At 42.5% G+C, this 18,948-nt stretch overlaps 1 protein-coding gene across 6 annotated transcripts; it reads right to left on the reverse strand.

Annotated features, from left to right (window-relative positions):
* Positions 1–11,069: 11,069 nt before the first annotated feature.
* On the reverse strand, positions 11,070–17,395 carry LOC136199130 (uncharacterized). Of its 6 annotated transcripts, none has more exons than XM_065989261.1 (8): positions 17,290–17,395; positions 16,923–17,012; positions 16,775–16,860; positions 16,617–16,718; positions 16,468–16,565; positions 11,403–11,434; positions 11,256–11,352; positions 11,070–11,200 (listed from the first exon to the last, which is right to left on the reverse strand). In XM_065989261.1, exons 1-7 carry the CDS (start codon positions 17,354–17,356, stop codon positions 11,345–11,347), a joined length of 483 nt encoding a protein of 160 aa, XP_065845333.1. In that variant the 5' UTR covers positions 17,357–17,395; the 3' UTR covers positions 11,070–11,200; positions 11,256–11,344. The 6 variants fall into 6 exon arrangements, with proteins under 6 accessions (XP_065845333.1, XP_065845332.1, XP_065845336.1 ...); XM_065989260.1 differs by having other exon boundaries at positions 16,608–16,718; XM_065989264.1 differs by having other exon boundaries at positions 16,608–16,718; positions 16,923–16,954; positions 17,290–17,387.
* Positions 17,396–18,948: the final 1,553 nt, after the last annotated feature.

Consider the following 18,948-nt stretch of genomic DNA (forward strand, 5'->3'; position numbering starts at 1 on the left):
CTAAAGTTTGATTCTAAGGGCCTGAAGATAAAGTTGAGGGCCTAAACTCCGATTCTAAGGACCTGAAGATAAAGTTGAGAGACTAAACTTTGATGCTAAGGACCTGAAGATAAAGTTGAGGGCCTAAACTTTGATTCTAGGGACCTGAAGATAAAGTTGAGGGCCTAGACTTTGATTCTAAGGACCTGAAGATAAAGTTGATAGCCTAAACTTTGATTCTAAGAGCTTGAAGATAAAGTTGAGGGCCTAAACTTTTATTCTAAGGGCCTGAAGATAAAGTTGAGGTCCTAAATTTTGATTCTAAGGACCTGAAGATAAAGTTGATGGCCTAAACTTTGATTCTAAGAGCGTGAAGATAAAGTTGAGAGACTAAACTTTATTCTAAGCACCTGAAGATAAAGTTGAGGGCCTAAACTCTGATTCTAAGGCCCTGAAGATAAACTTGAGGGCCTAGACTTTGATTCTAAGGCCCTGAAGATAAAGTTGAGGGCTTAAACTCTAATTCTAAGACCTTGAAGATAAAGTGGAAGGCCCAAAAATTGATTCTAAGGACCTGAAGATAAAGTTGAGGGCCTAAACTTTGATTCTAAGAGCCTGAAGATTAAGTTAAGGGCCTAAACTTTGATTCTAAGGACCTGAAGATAAAGTTGAGGGCCTAGACTTTGATTCTAAGGCCCTGAAGATAAAGTTGAGGGCCTAAACTTTGATTCTAAGAGACTGAAGATAAAGTTGAGGGCCTAAACTTTGATTCTAGGGACTTGAAGATAAAGTTGAGGGCCTAAACTCTGATTCTAAGGACCTGAAGATAAAGTTGAGGGCGTAAACTTTGATTCTAAGAACCTGAAGATAAAGTTGAGAGACTAAACTTTGATTCTAAGAACCTGAAGATAAAGTTGAGGGCCTAAACTTTGATTCTAAGAGCCTGAAGATAAAGTTGAGGGCCTAAAATTTGATTCTAAGGGCCTGAAGATAAAGGTCATGGCCAAAACTCTGATTCTAAGGACCTGAAGATAAAGTTGAGGGCCTAAACTTTGATTCTAAGGACCTGAAGATAAAGTTGAGGGCCTAAACTTTTATTCTAAGGAGCTAAAGATAAAGTTGAGGGCCTAAACTCTAATTCTAAGACCCTGAAGATAAAGTTGAAGGCCCAAACATTGATTCTAAGGGCCTGAAGATAAAGGTCATGGCCAAAACTCTGATTCTAAGGACCTGAAGATAAAGTTCAGGGCCTAAACTTTTATTCTAAGGGCCTGAAGATAAAGTTGATGGCATAGACTTTGATTCTAAGGGCCTGAAGATAAAGTTGAGGGACTAAACTCTGATTCTAAGGCCCTGAAGATAAAGTTGAGGGCCTAAACTTTGATTCTAAGGGCCTGAAGATAATGTTGTGGGCCTAAACTCCGATTCTAAGGACCTGAAGATAAAGTTGAGAGACTAAACTTTGATTCTAAGGACCTGAAGATAAAGTTCAGGGCCTAAACTTTGATTCTAAGGACCTGAAGATAAAGTTGATGGCCTAAACTTTGATTCTAAGAGCCTGAAGATAAAGTTGAGAGACTAAACTTTTATTCTAAGCACCTGAAGATAAAGTTGAGGGCCTAAACTCTGATTCTAAGGCCCTGAAGATAAACTTGAGGGCCTAGACTTTGATTCTAAGGCCCTGAAGATAAAGTTGAGGGCCTAAACTTTGATTATAAGAGACTGAAGATAAAGTTGAGGGCCTAAACTTTGATTCTAGGGACCTGAAGATAAAGTTGAGGGCCTAAACTTTGATTCTAAGAGCCTGAAGATAAAGTTGAAGTCCTAGACTTTGATTCTAAGCACATGAAGATAAAGTTGAGGGCCTAAACTTTGATTCTAAGAGCCTGAAGATAAAGTTGAGGGCCTAAACTTTGATTTTAAGGACCTGAAGATAAAGTTGAGGGCCTAAACTCTAATTCTAAGACCCTGAAGATAAAGTTGAAGGCCCAAACATTGATTCTAAGGGCATGAAGATAAAGGTCATGGCCAAAACTCTGATTCAAAGGACCTGAAGATAAAGTTGAGGGCGTAAACTTTGATTCTAAGGACCTGAAGATAAAGTTGAGAGACTAAACTTTGATTCTAAGGACCTGAAGATAAAGTTGAGGGCCTAAACTCTGATTCTAAGGCCCTGAAGATAAAGTTGAGGGCCTAAACTTTGATTCTAAGGGCCTGAAGATAATGTTGTGGGCCTAAACTCCGATTCTAAGGACCTGAAGATAAAGTTGAGAGACTAAACTTTGATTCTAAGGACCTGAAGACAAAGTTGAGGGACAAAACTTTGATTCTAGGGACCTGAAGATAAAGTTGAGGGCCTAGACTTTGATTCTAAGGACCGGAAGATAAAGTTGATGGCCTAAACTTTGATTCTAAGAGCCTGAAGATAAAGTTGAGAGACTAAACTTTTATTCTAAGGACCTGAAGATAAAGTTGATGGCCTAAACTTTGATTCTAAGAGCCTGAAGATAAGGTTGAGAGACTAAACTTTTATTCTAAGCACCTGAAGATAAAGTTGAGGGCCTAAACTCTGATTCTAAGGCCCTGAAGACAAAGTTGAGGGACAAAACTTTGATTCTAGGGACCTGAAGATAAAGTTGAGGGCCTAGACTTTGATTCTAAGGACCTGAAGATAAAGTTGAGAGACTAAACTTTGATTCTAAGGACCTGAAGACAAAGTTGAGGGACAAAACTTTGATTCTAGGGACCTGAAGATAAAGTTGAGGGCCTAGACTTTGATTCTAAGGACCGGAAGATAAAGTTGATGGCCTAAACTTTGATTCTAAGAGCCTGAAGATAAAGTTGAGAGACTAAACTTTTATTCTAAGGACCTGAAGATAAAGTTGATGGCCTAAACTTTGATTCTAAGAGCCTGAAGATAAAGTTGAGAGACTAAACTTTTATTCTAAGCACCTGAAGATAAAGTTGAGGGCCTAAACTCTGATTCTAAGGCCCTGAAGATAAACTTGAGGGCCTAGACTTTGATTCTAAGGCCCTGAAGATAAAGTTCAGGGCCTAAACTCTAATTCTAAGACCCTGAAGATAAAGTGGAAGGCCCAAACATTGATTCTAAGGGCCTGAAGATAAAGGTCATGGCCAAAACTCTGATTCTAAGGACCTGAAGATAAAGTTGAGGGCCTAAACTTTGATTCTAAGAGCCTGAAGATAAAGTTGAGGGCCGAAACTTTGATTCTAAGGACCTGAAGATAAAGTTGAGGGCCTAAACTTTGATTCTAAGAGCCTGATGATAAAGTTGAGGACCTAAACTTTGATTCTAAGGACCTGAAGATAAAGTTGAGGGCCTAAACTTTTATTCTAAGGAGCTAAAGATAAAGTTGAGGGCCTAAACTCTAATTCTAAGACCCTGAAGATAAAGTTGAAGGCCCAAACATTGATTCTAAGGGCCTGAAGATAAAGTTCATGGCCAAAACTCTGATTCTAAGGACCTGAAGATAAAGATGAGAGACTAAACTTTTATTCTAAGGACCTGAAGATAAAGTTGATGGCCTAAACTTTGATTCTAAGAGCCTGAAGATAAAGTTGAGGTCCTAGACTTTGATTCTAAGCACATGAAGATAAAGTTGAGGGCCTAAACTCTGATTCTAAGGCCCTGAAGATAAACTTGAGGGCCTAGACTTTGATTCTAAGACCCTGAAGATAAAGTTGAGGGCCTAAACTTGGATTCTAAGAGCCTGAAGATAAAGTTGAGGGCCTAAACTTTGATTCTAAGGACCTGAAGATAAAGTTGAGAGACTAAACTTTTATTCTAAGGCCCTGAAGATAAAGTTGAGGGCCTAAACTCTAATTCTAAGACCCTGAAGATAAAGTTGAAAACCCAAACATTGATTCTAAGGGCCTGAAGATAAAGGTCATGGCCAAAACTCTGATTCTAAGGACCTGAACATAAAGATGAGGGCCTAAACTTTGATTCTAAGGACCTGAAGATAAAGTTGAGAGACTAAACTTTGATTCTAAGGGCCTGAAGATAAAGTTGAGGGCCTAAACTCTGATTCTAAGGACCTGAAGATAAAGTTAAGAGACTAAACTTTGATTCTAAGGACCTGAAGATAAAGTTGAAGGCCTAAACTCTGATTGTACGGCCCTGAAGATAAAGTTGAACGCGTAAACTTTGATTCTAAGGGCCGGAAGATAAAGTTGAGGGGTTAAACTCCGATTCTAAGGACCTGAAGATAAAGTTGAGAGACTAAATTTTGATTCTAAGGACCTGAAGATAAAGGTGAGGGCCTAAACTTTGACTCTAGGGACCTGAAGATAAAGTTGAGGGCTTAGACTTTGATTCTAAGGACCTGAAGATAAAGTTGAGGGCCTAAACTTTGATTCTAAGAGACTGAAGATAAAGTTGAGGGCCTAAACTTTGATTCTAAGGACCTGAAGATAAAGTTGAGGGCCTAAACTTTGATTCTAGGGACCTGAAGATGAAGTTGAGGGCCTAAATTTTGATTCTAAGGACCTGAAGATAAAGTTGAAGGCCTAAACTCTGATTCTAAGGACCTGAAGATAAAGTTGAGGGCCTAAACTTTGATTTTAGGGACCTGAAGATAAAGTTGAGGGCCTAGACTTTGATTCTAAGGACCTGAAGATAAAGTTGATGGCCTAAATTTTGATTCTAAGAGCTTGAAGATAAAGTTGAGGGCCTAAACTTTTATTCTAAGGGCCTGAAGATAAAGTTGAGGTCCTAAACTTTGATTCTAAGGACCTGAAGATAAAGTTAATGGCCTAAACTTTGATTCTAAGAGCCTGAAGATAAAGTTGAGGGCCTAGACTTTGATTCTAAGGACCTGAAGATAAAGTTGAGGGCCTAAACTTTGATTCTAAGAGCCTGAAGATAAAGTTGAGGGCCTAAACTTTGATTCTAAGGACCTGAAGATAAAGTTGAGGGCCTAAACTTTGATTCTAAGAGCCTGATGATAAAGTTGAGGACCTAAACTTTGATTCTAAGGACCTGAAGATAAAGTTGAGGGCCTAAACTTTGATTCTAAGAGCCTGATGATAAAGTTGAGGACCTAAACTTTGATTCTAAGGACCTGAAGATAAAGTTGAGGGCCTAAACTTTTATTCTAAGGAGCTAAAGATAAAGTTGAGGGCCTAAACTCTAATTCTAAGACCCTGAAGATAAAGTTGAAGGCCCAAACATTGATTCTAAGGGCCTGAAGATAAAGTTCATGGCCAAAACTCTGATTCTAAGGACCTGAAGATAAAGATGAGAGACTAAACTTTTATTCTAAGGACCTGAAGATAAAGTTGATGGCCTAAACTTTGATTCTAAGAGCCTGAAGATAAAGTTGAGGTCCTAGACTTTGATTCTAAGCACATGAAGATAAAGTTGAGGGCCTAAACTCTGATTCTAAGGCCCTGAAGATAAACTTGAGGGCCTAGACTTTGATTCTAAGACCCTGAAGATAAAGTTGAGGACCTAAACTTTGATTCTAAGAGCCTGAAGATAAAGTTGAGGGCCTAAACTTTGATTCTAAGGACCTGAAGATAAAGTTGAGAGACTAAACTTTTATTCTAAGGCCCTGAAGATAAAGTTGAGGGCCTAAACTCTAATTCTAAGACCCTGAAGATAAAGTTGAAAACCCAAACATTGATTCTAAGGGCCTGAAGATAAAGGTCATGGCCAAAACTCTGATTCTAAGGACCTGAACATAAAGATGAGGGCCTAAACTTTGATTCTAAGGACCTGAAGATAAAGTTGAGAGACTAAACTTTGATTCTAAGGGCCTGAAGATAAAGTTGATGGCCTAAACTCTGATTCTAAGGACCTGAAGATAAAGTTAAGAGACTAAACTTTGATTCTAAGGACCTGAAGATAAAGTTGAAGGCCTAAACTCTGATTGTACGGCCCTGAAGATAAAGTTGAACGCGTAAACTTTGATTCTAAGGGCCGGAAGATAAAGTTGAGGGGTTAAACTCCGATTCTAAGGACCTGAAGATAAAGTTGAGAGACTAAATTTTGATTCTAAGGACCTGAAGATAAAGGTGAGGGCCTAAACTTTGATTCTAGGGACCTGAAGATAAAGTTGAGGGCATACACTTTGATTCTAAGGACCTGAAGATAAAGTTGAGGGCCTAAACTTTGATTCTAAGAGACTGAAGATAAAGTTGAGGGCCTAAACTTTGATTCTATGGACCTGAAGATGAAGTTTAGGGCCTAAATTTTGATTCTAAGGTCCTGAAGATAAAGTTGAAGGCCTAAACTCTGATTCTAAGGACCTGAAGATAAAGTTGAGGGCCTAAACTTTCATTTTAGGGACCTGAAGATAAAGTTGAGGGCCTAGACTTTGATTCTAAGGACCTGAAGATAAAGTTGATGGCCTAAACTTTGATTCTAAGAGCCTGAAGATAAAGTTGAGTGCCTAAACTTTTATTCTAAGGGCCTGAAGATAAAGTTGAGGGCCTAAACTCTGATTCTAAGGCCCTGAAGATAAAGTTGAGAGACTAAACTTTGATTCTAAGGACCTGAAGATAAAGTTGAGGGCCTAAACTTTGATTCTAGGGACCTGAAGATGAAGTTGAGGGCCTAAATTTTTATTCTAAGGACCTGAAGATAAAGTTGAGGGCCTAAACTCTGATTCTAAGGCCCTGAAGATAAAGTTGAACGCGTAAACTTTGATTCTAAGGGCCTGAAGATAAAGTTGAGGGCCTAAACTCTGATTCTAAGGACCTCAAGATAAAGTTGAGAGACTAAACTTTGATTCTAAGGAACTGAAGATAAAGTTGAGGGCCTAAACTTTGATTCTAGGGACCTGAAGATAAAGTTGAGGGCTTAGACTTTGATTCTAAGGACCTGAAGATAAAGTTGATGTCCTAAACTTTGATTCTAAGAGCCTGAAGATAAAGTTGAGGACCTAAACTTTGATTCTAAGGACCTGAACATAAAGTTGAGGGCCTAAACTTTTATTCTAAGGAGATAAAGATAAAGTTGAGGGCCTAAACTCTAATTCTAAGACCCTGAAGATAAAGTTGAAGGCCCAAACATTGATTCTAAGGGCCTGAAGATAAAGGTCATGGCCAAAACTCTGATTCTAAGGACCTGAAAATAAAGATGAGGGCCTAAAGTTTGATTCTAAGGGCCTGAAGATAAAGTTGTTGGCCTAAACTTTGATTCTAGGGACCTGAAGATAAAGTTGAGGGCCTAGACTTTGATTCTAAGGACCTGAAGATAAAGTTGATGGCCTAAACTTTGATTCTAAGAGCCTGAAGATAAAGTTGAGGGCCTAAACTTTTATTCTAAGGGCCTGAAGATAAAGTTGAGGGCCTAAACTTTGATTCTAAGGACCTGAAGATAAAGTTGAGGGCCTAAACTCTAATTCTAAGACCCTGAAGATAAAGTTGAAGGCCCAAAAATTGATTCTAAGGGCCTGAAGATAAAGGTCATGGCCAAAACTCTGATTCTAAGGACCTGAAGATAAAGTTGAGGGCCTAAACTTTGATTCTAAGGACCTGAAGATAAAGTTGAGAGACTAAACTTTGATTCTAAGGGCCTGAAGATAAAGTTGAGGGCCTAAACTCCGATTCTAAGGAACTGAAGATAAAGTTGAGAGACTAAACTTTGATTCTAACGACCTGAAGATAAAGTTGAGGGCCTAGACTTTGATTCTAAGGACCTGAAGATAAAGTTGATGGCCTAAACTTTGATTCTAAGAGCCTGAAGATAAACTTGAGGGCCTAGACTTTAATTCTAAGGACCTGAAGATAAAGTTGATGGCCTAAACTTTGATTCTAAGAGCCTGAAGATAAAGTTGAGAGACTAAACTTTTATTCTAAGCACCTGAAGATAAAGTTGAGGGCCTAAACTCTGATTCTAAGGCCCTGAAGATAAACTTGAGGGCCTAGACTTTGATTCCAAGGCCCAGAAGATAAAGTTGAGGGCCTAAACTCTAATTCTAAGACACTGAAGATAAAGTGGAAGGCCCAAACATTGATTCTAAGGGCCTGAAGATAAAGGTCATGGCCAAAACTCTGATTCTAAGGACCTGAAGATAAAGTTGAGGGCCTAAACTCTGATTCTAAGGCCCTGAAGATAAACTTGAGGGCCTAGACTTTGATTCTAAGGCCCTGAAGATAAAGTTGAGGGCCTAAACTCTAATTCTAAGACCCTGAAGATAAAGTGGAAGGCCCAAACATTGATTCTAAGGGCCTGAAGATAAAGTTGAGGGCCTAAAGTCTGATTCTAAGGCCCTGAAGATAAAGTTGAACGCGTAAACTTTGATTCTAAGGACCTGAAGATAAAGTTGAGGGCCTAAACTTTGATTCTAGGGACCTGAAGATAAAGTTGAGGGCTTAGACTTTGATTCTAAGGACCTGAAGATAAAGTTGATAGCCTAAACTTTGATTCTAAGAGCCTGAAGATAAAGTTGAGGGCCTAAACTTTGATTCTAAGGAGCTAAAGATAAAGTTGAGGGCCTAAACTCTAATTCTAAGACCCTGAAGATAAAGTTGAAGGACCAAACATTGATTCTAAGGGCCTGAAGATAAAGGTCATGGCCAAAACTCTGATTCTAAGGACCTGAAGATAAAGATGAGGGCCTAAAGTTTGATTCTAAGGGCCTGAAGATAAAGTTGAGGGCCTAAACTTTGATTCTAGGGACCTGAAGATAAAGTTGAGGGCCTAGACTTTGATTCTAAGGACCTGAAGATAAAGTTGAAGGCCCAAACATTGATTCTAAGAGCCTGAAGATAAAGTTGAGGGCCTAAACTTTTATTCTAAGGGCCTGAAGATAAAGTTGAGGTCCTAGACTTTGATTCTAAGCACCTGAAGATAAAGTTGAGGGCCTAAACTTTGATTCTAAGGGCCTGAAGATAAAGGTCATGGCCAAAACTCTGATTCTAAGGACCTGAAGATAAAGTTGAGAGACTAAACTTTGATTCTAAGGGCCTGAAGATAAAGTTGAGGGCCTAATTTCCGATTCTAATGACCTGAAGATAAAGTTGAGAGACTAAACTTTGATTCTAAGGACCTGAAGATAAAGTAGAGGGCCTAAACTCTGATTCTAAGGCCCTGAAGATAAAGTTCATCGCCTAAACTCCGATTCTAATGACCTGAAGATAAAGTTGAGGGCCTAAACTATGATTCTAAGGCCCTGAAGATAAAGTTGAGGGCCTAAACTCCGATTCTAAGGACCTGAAGATAAAGTTGAGAGACTAAACTTTGATTCTAAGGACCTGAAGATAAAGTTGAGGGCCTAAACTTTGATTCAAGGGACCTGAAGATAAAGTTGATGGCTTAAACTTTTATTCTAAGGGCCTGAAGATAAAGTTGAGGTCTTAGACTTTGATTCTAAGGCCCTGAAGATAAAGTTGAGGGCCTAAACTCTGATTCTAAGGCCCTGAAGATAAACTTGAGGGCCTAGACTTTGATTCTAAGGCCCTGAAGATAAAGTTGAGGGGCTAAACTCTAATTCTAAGGCCCTGAAGATAAACTTGAGGGCCTAGACTTTGATTCTAAGGCCCTGAAGATAAAGTTGAGGGGCTAAACTCTAATTCTAAGACCCTGAAGATAAAGTTGAAGGCCCAAACATTGATTCTAAGGGCCTGAAGATAAAGGTCATGGCCAAAACTCTGATTCTAAGGACCTGAAGATAAAGTTGAGAGACTAAACTTTGATTCTAAGGACCTGAAGATAAAGTTGAGAGACTAAACTTTGATTCTAAGGGCCTGAAGATAAAGTTGAGGGCCTAAACTCCGATTCTAAGGACCTGAAGATAAAGTTGAGAGAATAAACTTTGATTCTAAGGACCTGAAGATAAAGTTGAGGGCCTAAACTTTGATTCTAAGGCCCTGAAGATAAAGTTGAAGGCCTAAACTTTGATTCTAAGGCCCTGAAGAGAAATTTGAGGGCCTAAACCCTGATTCTAAGGGCCTGCAGATAAAGGTCATGGCCAAAACTCTAATTCTAAGACCATGAAGATAAAGTAGAAGGCCCAAACATTGATTCTAAGGGCCTGAAGATAAAGGTCATGGCCAAAACTCTGATTCTAAGGACCTGAAGATAAAGTTGAGGGCCTAAACTTTTTTTCTAAGGGCCTGAAGATAAAGTTGAGGGCATAGACTTTGATTCTAAGGGCCTGAAGATAAAGTTGAGGGCCTAAACTCTGATTCTAAGGGCCTGAAGATAAAGTTGAGGTCCTAAACTTTTATTCTAAGGCCCTGAAGATAAAGTTGAGGTCCTAAACTTTGATTCTAAGGACCTGAAGATAAAGTTGAGGTCCTAAACTTTGATTCTAAGGACCTGAAGATAAAGTTGAGGTCCTAAACTTTGATTCTAAGGACCTGAAGATAAAGTTGAGGGCCTAAACTCTAAGACCCTGAAGGTAAAGTTGAAGGCCCAAACTTTGATTCTAAGGGCCTGAAGATAAAGGTCATGGCCAAAACTCTGATTCTAAGGACCTGAACATAAAGTTGAGGGCCTAAACTTTTATTCTAAGGGCCTGAAGATAAAGTTGAGGACCTAGACTTTGATTCTAAGGACCTGAAGATAAATTTGATGGCCTAAACTTTTATTCTAAGGGCATGAAGATAAAGTTGAGGGCCTAAACCCTGATTCTAAGGCCCTGAAGATAAAGTTGAGGGCCTAAACTCTAATTCTAAGACCATGAAGATAAAGTAGAAGGCCCAAACATTGATTCTAAGGGCCTGAAGATAAAGGTCATGGCCAAAACTCTGATTCTAAGGACCTGAAGATAAAGTTGAGGGCCTAAACTTTTTTTCTAAGGGCCTGAAGATAAAGTTGAGGGCATAGACTTTGATTCTAAGGGCCTGAAGATAAATTTGAGGAGCTAAACTCTGATTCTAAGGGCCTGAAGATAAAGTTGAGGTCCTAAACTTTGATTCTAAGGACCTGTAGATAAAGTTAAGGGCCTAAACTTTGATTCTAAAGAGCTAATGATAAAGTTGAGGGCCTAAACTCTGATTCTAAGGCCCTGAATATAAAGTTGAGGGCCTAGACTTTCTGAACAAATTGTCCCAGGACAAATTGTCCCTGGACAAATTGTCCCAGGACCAAATGTCACAGGACAATTGTCCCCAAGACAACTCTACCTACATCACATACCTTTGCCCCCTCGATAGTCATCCTCCCTTCTGATTGCCTTCCCTTCCAATCCTCCTCTTCCCACTCGCATCCGTTGCTCGTATCATTCTTCCTTACGCTCTTACACATCTATAAAACGAATTAGATACCCCTCAATAACTAAAACTCTACCTACATCACATACCATCGATCCCTTGATATTCCTTCCCCTCCCTGCCTGCTTGTTCCTCTTCTCCCTCGCGCCCCATCTCCTTGTCATTGTTCCTCCCATCCCTATGCCCCTAAGAAAACAAATTAGAAATATGTAACACAATTAGGAACCATTATATACCTATCAGTATTGACTCTGCCCTAACATTGCCCCTATACACATTAACAAAGCCACACATCTCATAAACAATTGCACGGCACTTATCTGACATCCTCCAGGAACACCCTGTTTACAAAAAGGAAGAAGGCAAAAGGCAAAGGGAAAAGGCAAAAGGCAAAGGGAAAAGGCAAAAGGCAAAGGGAGAAGGCAAAAGGCAAAGGGAGAAGGCAAAAGGCAAAGGGAGAAGGCAAAAGACAAAGGGAGAAGGCAAAAGGCAAAGGGAAAAGGCAAAAGGCAAAGGGAAAAGGCAAAAGGCAAAGGGAAAAGGCAAAAGGCAAAGGGAGAAGGCAAAAGGCAAAGGGAGAAGGCAAAAGGCAAAGGAAGAAGGCAAAAGGCAAAGGGAGAAGGCAAAAGACAAAGGGAAAAGGCAAAAGGCAAAGGGAGAAGGCAAAAGGCAAAGGGAGAAGGCAAAAGACAAAGGGAGAAGGCAAAAGGCAAAGGGAAAAGGCAAAAGGCAAAGGGAAAAGGCAAAAGGCAAAGGGAGAAGGCAAAAGGCAAAGGGAGAAGGCAAAAGCCAAAGGGAAAAGGCAAAAGGCAAAGGGAGAAGGCTAAAGGCAAAGGGAGAAGGCAAAAGGCAAAGGGAGAAGGCTAAAGGCAAAGGGAGAAGGCAAAAGGCAAAGGGAGAAGGCAAAAGGCAAAGGGAGAAGGCAAAAAGCAAAGGGAGAAGGGAAAAGGCAAAGGGAAAAGGCAAAAGGCAAAGGGAGAAGGCAAAAGGCAAAGGGAGAAGGCAAAAGGCAAAGGGAAAAGGCAAAAGGCAAAGGGAGAAGGCAAAAGGCAAAGGGAGAAGGCAAAAGGCAAAGGGAGGAGGCAAAAGGCAAAGGGAGAAGGCAAAAGGCAAAGGGAAAAGGCAAAAGGCAAAGGGAGAAGGCAAAAGGCAAAGGGAGAAGGCAAAAAGCAAAGGGAGAAGGGAAAAGGCAAAGGGAAAAGGCAAAAGGCAAAGGGAGAAGGCAAAAGGCAAAGGGAGAAGGCAAAAGGCAAAGGGAGGAGGCAAAAGGCAAAGGGAGAAGGCAAAAGGCAAAGGGAGAAGGCAAAAGGCAAAGGGAAACGGCAAAAGGCAAAGGGAGAAGGCAAAAGGCAAAGGGAGAAGGCAAAAGGCAAAGGGAGAAGGCAAAAGGCAAAGGGAAACGGCAAAAGGCAAAGGGAGAAGGCAAAAGGCAAAGGGAGAAGGCAAAAGGCAAAGGGAAAAGGCAAAAGGCAAAGGGAGAAGGCAAAAGGCAAAGGGAGAAGGCAAAAAGCAAAGGGAGAAGGGAAAAGGCAAAGGGAAAAGGCAAAAGGCAAAGGGAGAAGGCAAAAGGCAAAGGGAGAAGGCAAAAGGCAAAGGGAGGAGGCAAAAGGCAAAGGGAGAAGGCAAAAGGCAAAGGGAGAAGGCAAAAGGCAAAGGGAAACGGCAAAAGGCAAAGGGAGAAGGCAAAAGGCAAAGGGAGAAGGCAAAAGGCAAAGGGAGAAGGCAAAAGGCAAAGGGAAACGGCAAAAGGCAAAGGGAGAAGGCAAAAGGCAAAGGGAGAAGGCAAAAGGCAAAGGGAGAAGGCAAAAGGCAAAGGGAGAAGGCAAAAGGCAAAGGGAGAAGGCAAAAGGCAAAGGGAGAAGGCAAAAGGCAAAGGGAAAAGGCAAAAGGCAAAGGGAGAAGGCAAAAGGCAAAGGGAGAAGGCAAAAGGCAAAGGGAAAAGGCAAAAGGCAAAGGGAGAAGGCAAAAGGCAAAGGGAGAAGGCAAAAGGCAAAGGGAGAAGGCAAAAGGCAAAGGAGAAGGCAAAAGGCAAAGGGAGAAGGCAAAAGGCAAAGGGAGGAGGCAAAAGGCAAAGGGAGAAGGCAAAAGGCAAAGGGAGAAGGCAAAAGGCAAAGGGAAACGGCAAAAGGCAAAGGGAGAAGGCAAAAGGCAAAGGGAGAAGGCAAAAGGCAAAGGGAGAAGGCAAAAGGCAAAGGGAGGAGGCAAAAGGCAAAGGGAGAAGGCAAAAGGCAAAGGCAAAAGGCAAAAGGCAAAGGGAGAAGGCAAAAGGCAAAGGGAAAAGGCAAAAGGCAAAGGGAGAAGGCAAAAGGCAAAGGGAAAAGGCAAAAGGCAAAGGGAGAAGGCAAAAGGCAAAGGGAGAAAGCAAAAGGCAAAGGGAGAAGGCAAAAGGCAAAGGGAGAAGGCAAAAGGCAAAGGGAAACGGCAAAAGGCAAAGGGAGAAGGCAAAAGACAAAGGGAGAAGGCAAAAGGCAAAGGGAAAAGGCAAAAGGCAAAGGGAAAAGGCAAAAGGCAAAGGGAGAAGGCAAAAGGCAAAGGGAGAAGGCAAAAGGCAAAGGGAAAAGGCAAAAGGCAAAGGGAGAAGGCAAAAGGCAAAGGGAGAAGGCAAAAGGCAAAGGGAGAAGGCTAAAGGCAAAGGGAGAAGGCAAAAGGCAAAGGGAGAAGGCAAAAGGCAAAGGGAGAAGGCAAAAAGCAAAGGGAGAAGGGAAAAGGCAAAGGGAAAAGGCAAAAGGCAAAGGGAGAAGGCAAAAGGCAAAGGGAGAAGGCAAAAGGCAAAGGGAAAAGGCAAAAGGCAAAGGGAGAAGGCAAAAGGCAAAGGGAGAAGGCAAAAGGCAAAGGGAGGAGGCAAAAGGCAAAGGGAGAAGGCAAAAGGCAAAGGGAAAAGGCAAAAGGCAAAGGGAGAAGGCAAAAGGCAAAGGGAGAAGGCAAAAAGCAAAGGGAGAAGGGAAAAGGCAAAGGGAAAAGGCAAAAGGCAAAGGGAGAAGGCAAAAGGCAAAGGGAGAAGGCAAAAGGCAAAGGGAGGAGGCAAAAGGCAAAGGGAGAAGGCAAAAGGCAAAGGGAGAAGGCAAAAGGCAAAGGGAAACGGCAAAAGGCAAAGGGAGAAGGCAAAAGGCAAAGGGAGAAGGCAAAAGGCAAAGGGAGAAGGCAAAAGGCAAAGGGAAACGGCAAAAGGCAAAGGGAGAAGGCAAAAGGCAAAGGGAGAAGGCAAAAGGCAAAGGGAGAAGGCAAAAGGCAAAGGGAGAAGGCAAAAGGCAAAGGGAGAAGGCAAAAGGCAAAGGGAGAAGGCAAAAGGCAAAGGGAGAAGGCAAAAGACAAAGGGAAAAGGCAAAAGGCAAAGGGAGAAGGCAAAAGGCAAAGGGAGAAGGCAAAAGGCAAAGGGAGAAGGCAAAAGGCAAAGGGAAAAGGCAAAAGGCAAAGGGAGAAGGCAAAAGGCAAAGGGAGAAGGCAAAAGGCAAAGGGAAACGGCAAAAGGCAAAGGGAGAAGGCAAAAGGCAAAGGGAGAAGGCAAAAGGCAAAGGGAGAAGGCAAAAGGCAAAGGGAAACGGCAAAAGGCAAAGGGAGAAGGCAAAAGGCAAAGGGAGAAGGCAAAAGGCAAAGGGAGAAGGCAAAAGGCAAAGGGAGAAGGCAAAAGGCAAAGGGAGAAGGGAAAAGGCAAAGGGAAAAGGCAAAAGGCAAAGGGAGAAGGCAAAAGGCAAAGGGAGAAGGCAAAAGGCAAAGGGAGGAGGCAAAAGGCAAAGGGAGAAGGCAAAAGGCAAAGGGAGAAGGCAAAAGGCAAAGGGAAACGGCAAAAGGCAAAGGGAGAAGGCAAAAGGCAAAGGGAGAAGGCAAAAGGCAAAGGGAGAAGGCAAAAGGCAAAGGGAAACGGCAAAAGGCAAAGGGAGAAGGCAAAAGGCAAAGGGAGAAGGCAAAAGGCAAAGGGAGAAGGCAAAAGGCAAAGGGAGAAGGCAAAAGGCAAAGGGAGAAGGCAAAAGGCAAAGGGAGAAGGCAAAAGGCAAAGGGAGAAGGCAAAAGACAAAGGGAAAAGGCAAAAGGCAAAGGGAGAAGGCAAAAGGCAAAGGGAGAAGGCAAAAGGCAAAGGGAGAAGGCAAAAGGCAAAGGGAAAAGGCAAAAGGCAAAGGGAGAAGGCAAAAGGCAAAGGGAGAAGGCAAAAGGCAAAGGGAAACGGCAAAAGGCAAAGGGAGAAGGCAAAAGGCAAAGGGAGAAGGCAAAAGGCAAAGGGAGAAGGCAAAAGGCAAAGGGAAACGGCAAAAGGCAAAGGGAGAAGGCAAAAGGCAAAGGGAGAAGGCAAAAGGCAAAGGGAGAAGGCAAAAGGCAAAGGGAGAAGGCAAAAGGCAAAGGGAGAAGGCAAAAGGCAAAGGGAGAAGGCAAAAGGCAAAGGGAGAAGGCAAAAGGCAAAGGGAAAAGGCAAAAGGCAAAGGGAGAAGGCAAAAGGCAAAGGGAAAAGGCAAAAGGCAAAGGGAGAAGGCAAAAGGCAAAGGGAGAAGGCAAAAGGCAAAGGGAGAAGGCAAAAGGCAAAGGAGAAGGCAAAAGGCAAAGGGAGAAGGCAAAAGGCAAAGGGAGAAGGCAAAAGGCAAAGGGAGGAGGCAAAAGGCAAAGGGAGAAGGCAAAAGGCAAAGGGAGAAGGCAAAAGGCAAAGGGAAACGGCAAAAGGCAAAGGGAGAAGGCAAAAGGCAAAGGGAGAAGGCAAAAGGCAAAGGGAGAAGGCAAAAGGCAAAGGGAGGAGGCAAAAGGCAAAGGGAGAAGGCAAAAGGCAAAGGCAAAAGGCAAAAGGCAAAGGGAGAAGGCAAAAGGCAAAGGGAAAAGGCAAAAGGCAAAGGGAGAAGGCAAAAGGCAAAGGGAAAAGGCAAAAGGAAAGGGAGAAGGCAAAAGGCAAAGGGAGAAAGCAAAAGGCAAAGGGAGAAGGCAAAAGGCAAAGGAGAAGGCAAAAGGCAAAGGAGAAAGCAAAAGGCAAAGGGAGAAGGCAAAAGGCAAAGGGAGAAAGCAAAAGGCAAAGGAGAAGGCAAAAGGCAAAGGGAGAAGGCAAAAGGCAAAGGAGAAGGCAAAAGGCAAAGGGAGAAGGCAAAAGGCAAAGGAGAAGGCAAAAGGCAAAGGAGAAAGCAAAAGGCAAAGGGAGAAGGCAAAAGGCATAGGAGAAGGACAAATTGTCCTAGGACAAATTGTCCCCAGGACAAATTGTACCTGAACAAATTGTCCCAGGACAAATTGTCCCAGGACAAATTGTCCCCAGGACAACTTGTCCCCAGGACAAATTTTGAAACGAAGTAGAGACCCCTCAATAACTAAAACTCTACCTACATCACATACCTTTGATCCCTCGATAGTCGTCCTTCCTCCTGATCACTTTTCCGTCCTTCCCACTCGCGTCCCTTGTTCATAGCCTTCTTCCTTACACTCTTCCACATCTAGAAAACGAATTAGAAACTCCTTAATTACTAAAACTCTACCTCCATCACATGCCGTCGATCCCTTGATATTCCTTCATCTTCTTGATTGCTTGTTCCTCCTTCTCCCTCGCGTCCCTTGCTCTTGTCCTCGTTCCTCCCATTCCTATGCACCTAAAAAAACTAATTAGAAATCATCCAACATAAAAAACTCTACCTCCATCACATACCGTCGATCCCTTGATATTCCTTCTCCTTGCTTGCTTGTTCCTCTTCTCCCTCGCGTCCCTTGGTCTTGTCCTCGTTCCTCCCATTCCTATGCACCCCCCCAAAAAAACTAATTAGAAATATGTAACACAATTAGGACCCAATATATACCTATGAGTATTGACTCTGCCCTAACACTGCCCCTAAAATAGACGGCCCCGACGGTAAATTTGATGAACCGGGAGAGATTTAACAGCAATACTACGTCGAGAACCACGATTAGGTCCCGAATACGCGAAATAGACGCCTAAAACCACTCGACTCCCACGAGACGAATCGATCTCCCCTCCCGGGCCCCCAATTTCCTCCGCGCAACGCCAACAAACCCTCGCGAAAGCTCGTAACATCACCGAGAAGCGCCGAAAACCAAAAAAACCGACGAGAGAGCGAATAAACGCGAAGATAACACCTCCGAACGTACACAGAGCCCCCGTAACGCGATCGCGAGCAACGAGAAGCACGTAAAAACGTTCCTAACCTTTCGCGATTGTACATCTTCCCCTCCTTTCATCGCGGTCGCCCCGTTTTGAGCCGGTTTCAGTCATCCCAGCGCAATGACTGAAAATGCAGTTCCCGTATATCAGCAACCTGAATAAACATTCTTCGCAAAAATACGAACACGATCTCGCACACTGTCACACATGCACAGAAAAAAATTAGACAACCTAGAGCGCAAAAACACCGAAAATTTTCGCGGCCCGGTTCCTAATGGGGGCCCCATTTTCATCTAATATTTCTTTGCTTATTTTAAGCTGTGAATCAGTCGAGCGTTGTAAGAGATTGTTTGTCTGATTCCTAGCGTGAAATTAGCGAATATTTTTTAGATAAAAACGAGGCCCCATTATTAGGAACCGGTCCTTAAAATTTTGTTCATTTAAAAGGCAAAGGAAGCGTTGGAAACGTTTTTCTGCATCAAATAAAATCTTGTTCGACTGATTTCTAGCGTCAAATGTACTATTATTTTATAGACAAAAATGAGGCCCCATTAGGAACCAGGCCGCGACAATTTTTCATTTCATTAACCGTAAAGCAAAATCATATCTGATGGAGCTGAAGGGGTCTGTCTGAAGGTTACTTTATTTATGATAAGCACGTGACTGTACAAGCAGTCAATAACCCGGACAACTGTAATATTAAAAAGCTTGATTCACTTACGGAAATACTGAAATAAAAATTTATTTGGTGGACTGGTGATGATGGTGCTGGTGGTGGAGGTGCTTAGTGGTGATGGAGGTGCTATTGGTGCTGGAGGTGATGATGATGATGATGATGATGATGATGATGAATTGATGATAGGGGAACCTAGCTACCTAACTACCTAGCTACCTACCTGACTAGTAATTTAATTATTTATTATTTATATAAGTTTAAATAATTAGTTAGGTATTACCTTCTTTCTTGGCCCGATGACGATGAGGCGGCTGCGTCGTCTTCGCGTCTGCCAAGAGATGAAAAAAATAATAACATTTGCTACGTAGAAAAACGCGATCTTAGGCTGCAGTCGTCTTGAGGCGCTGGCGTCGTCCTTCGGCGGCTGCGTCGTCTTCGCGTCTGCCAAGAGATGAAAACCAATTAATAAAATTTGCTACGTACAAAAACGCGATCTTAGGCTGCAGTCGTCTTGAGGGGCTGGCGTCGTCCTTCGGCGGATGCGTCGTCTTCGCGTCTGCCAAGAGATGAAAAAAAATAATAACATTTGCTACGTAGAAAAACGCGATCTTAGGCTGCAGTCGTCTTGAGGCGCTGTCGTCGTCCTTCGGCGGCTGCGTCGTCTTCGCGTCTGCCAAGAGATGAAAACCAATTAATAAAATTTGCTGCGTACAAAACGCGATCTTAGGCTGCAGTCGTCTTGAGGCGCTGGCGTCGTCCTTCGGCGGCATCTTGCATCCAACCTAAATCTCAAAAGAAGCCAGCAAGAGAAAAAACAAACGGTCCATACAGATACCTCTAGTGTTGACGGCTTCGTCCACATCCGTCGTCTTCATCTGTCGTCTTCATCCCCACGTCTGCATCTAAAACTCAAAAAAGAGCAAGCATGGGGGAAAATGTGGGCGTTATATACAGATACCTCGTGTCTTCGTCCCCATCCTCCACTTACCAGTCCTGCGACGACTTTGACGGGGCGTAGCACTCTTCC

This window comes from Oscarella lobularis, chromosome 20 (assembly GCF_947507565.1).
Source record: "Oscarella lobularis chromosome 20, ooOscLobu1.1, whole genome shotgun sequence".
Lineage (NCBI taxonomy): Eukaryota > Metazoa > Porifera > Homoscleromorpha > Homosclerophorida > Oscarellidae > Oscarella > Oscarella lobularis.

Excerpts from the sequence above, each read along its gene's own strand:
- LOC136199130 (XM_065989260.1), bottom strand. The coding sequence starts at position 17,356 with ATGACTGAAACCGGCTCAAAACGGGGCGACCGCGATGAAAGGAGGGGA. Across the intron at positions 17,013-17,289 it reads AAGATGTACAATCGCGAAAG|TATTGCTGTTAAATCTCTCC; the intron begins GTTAGGAACGTT and ends TTCTCGACGTAG. Across the intron at positions 11,435-16,467 it reads CGACTATCGAGGGATCAAAG|GGGCAATGTTAGGGCAGAGT; the intron begins GTATGTGATGTA and ends TAATGTGTATAG.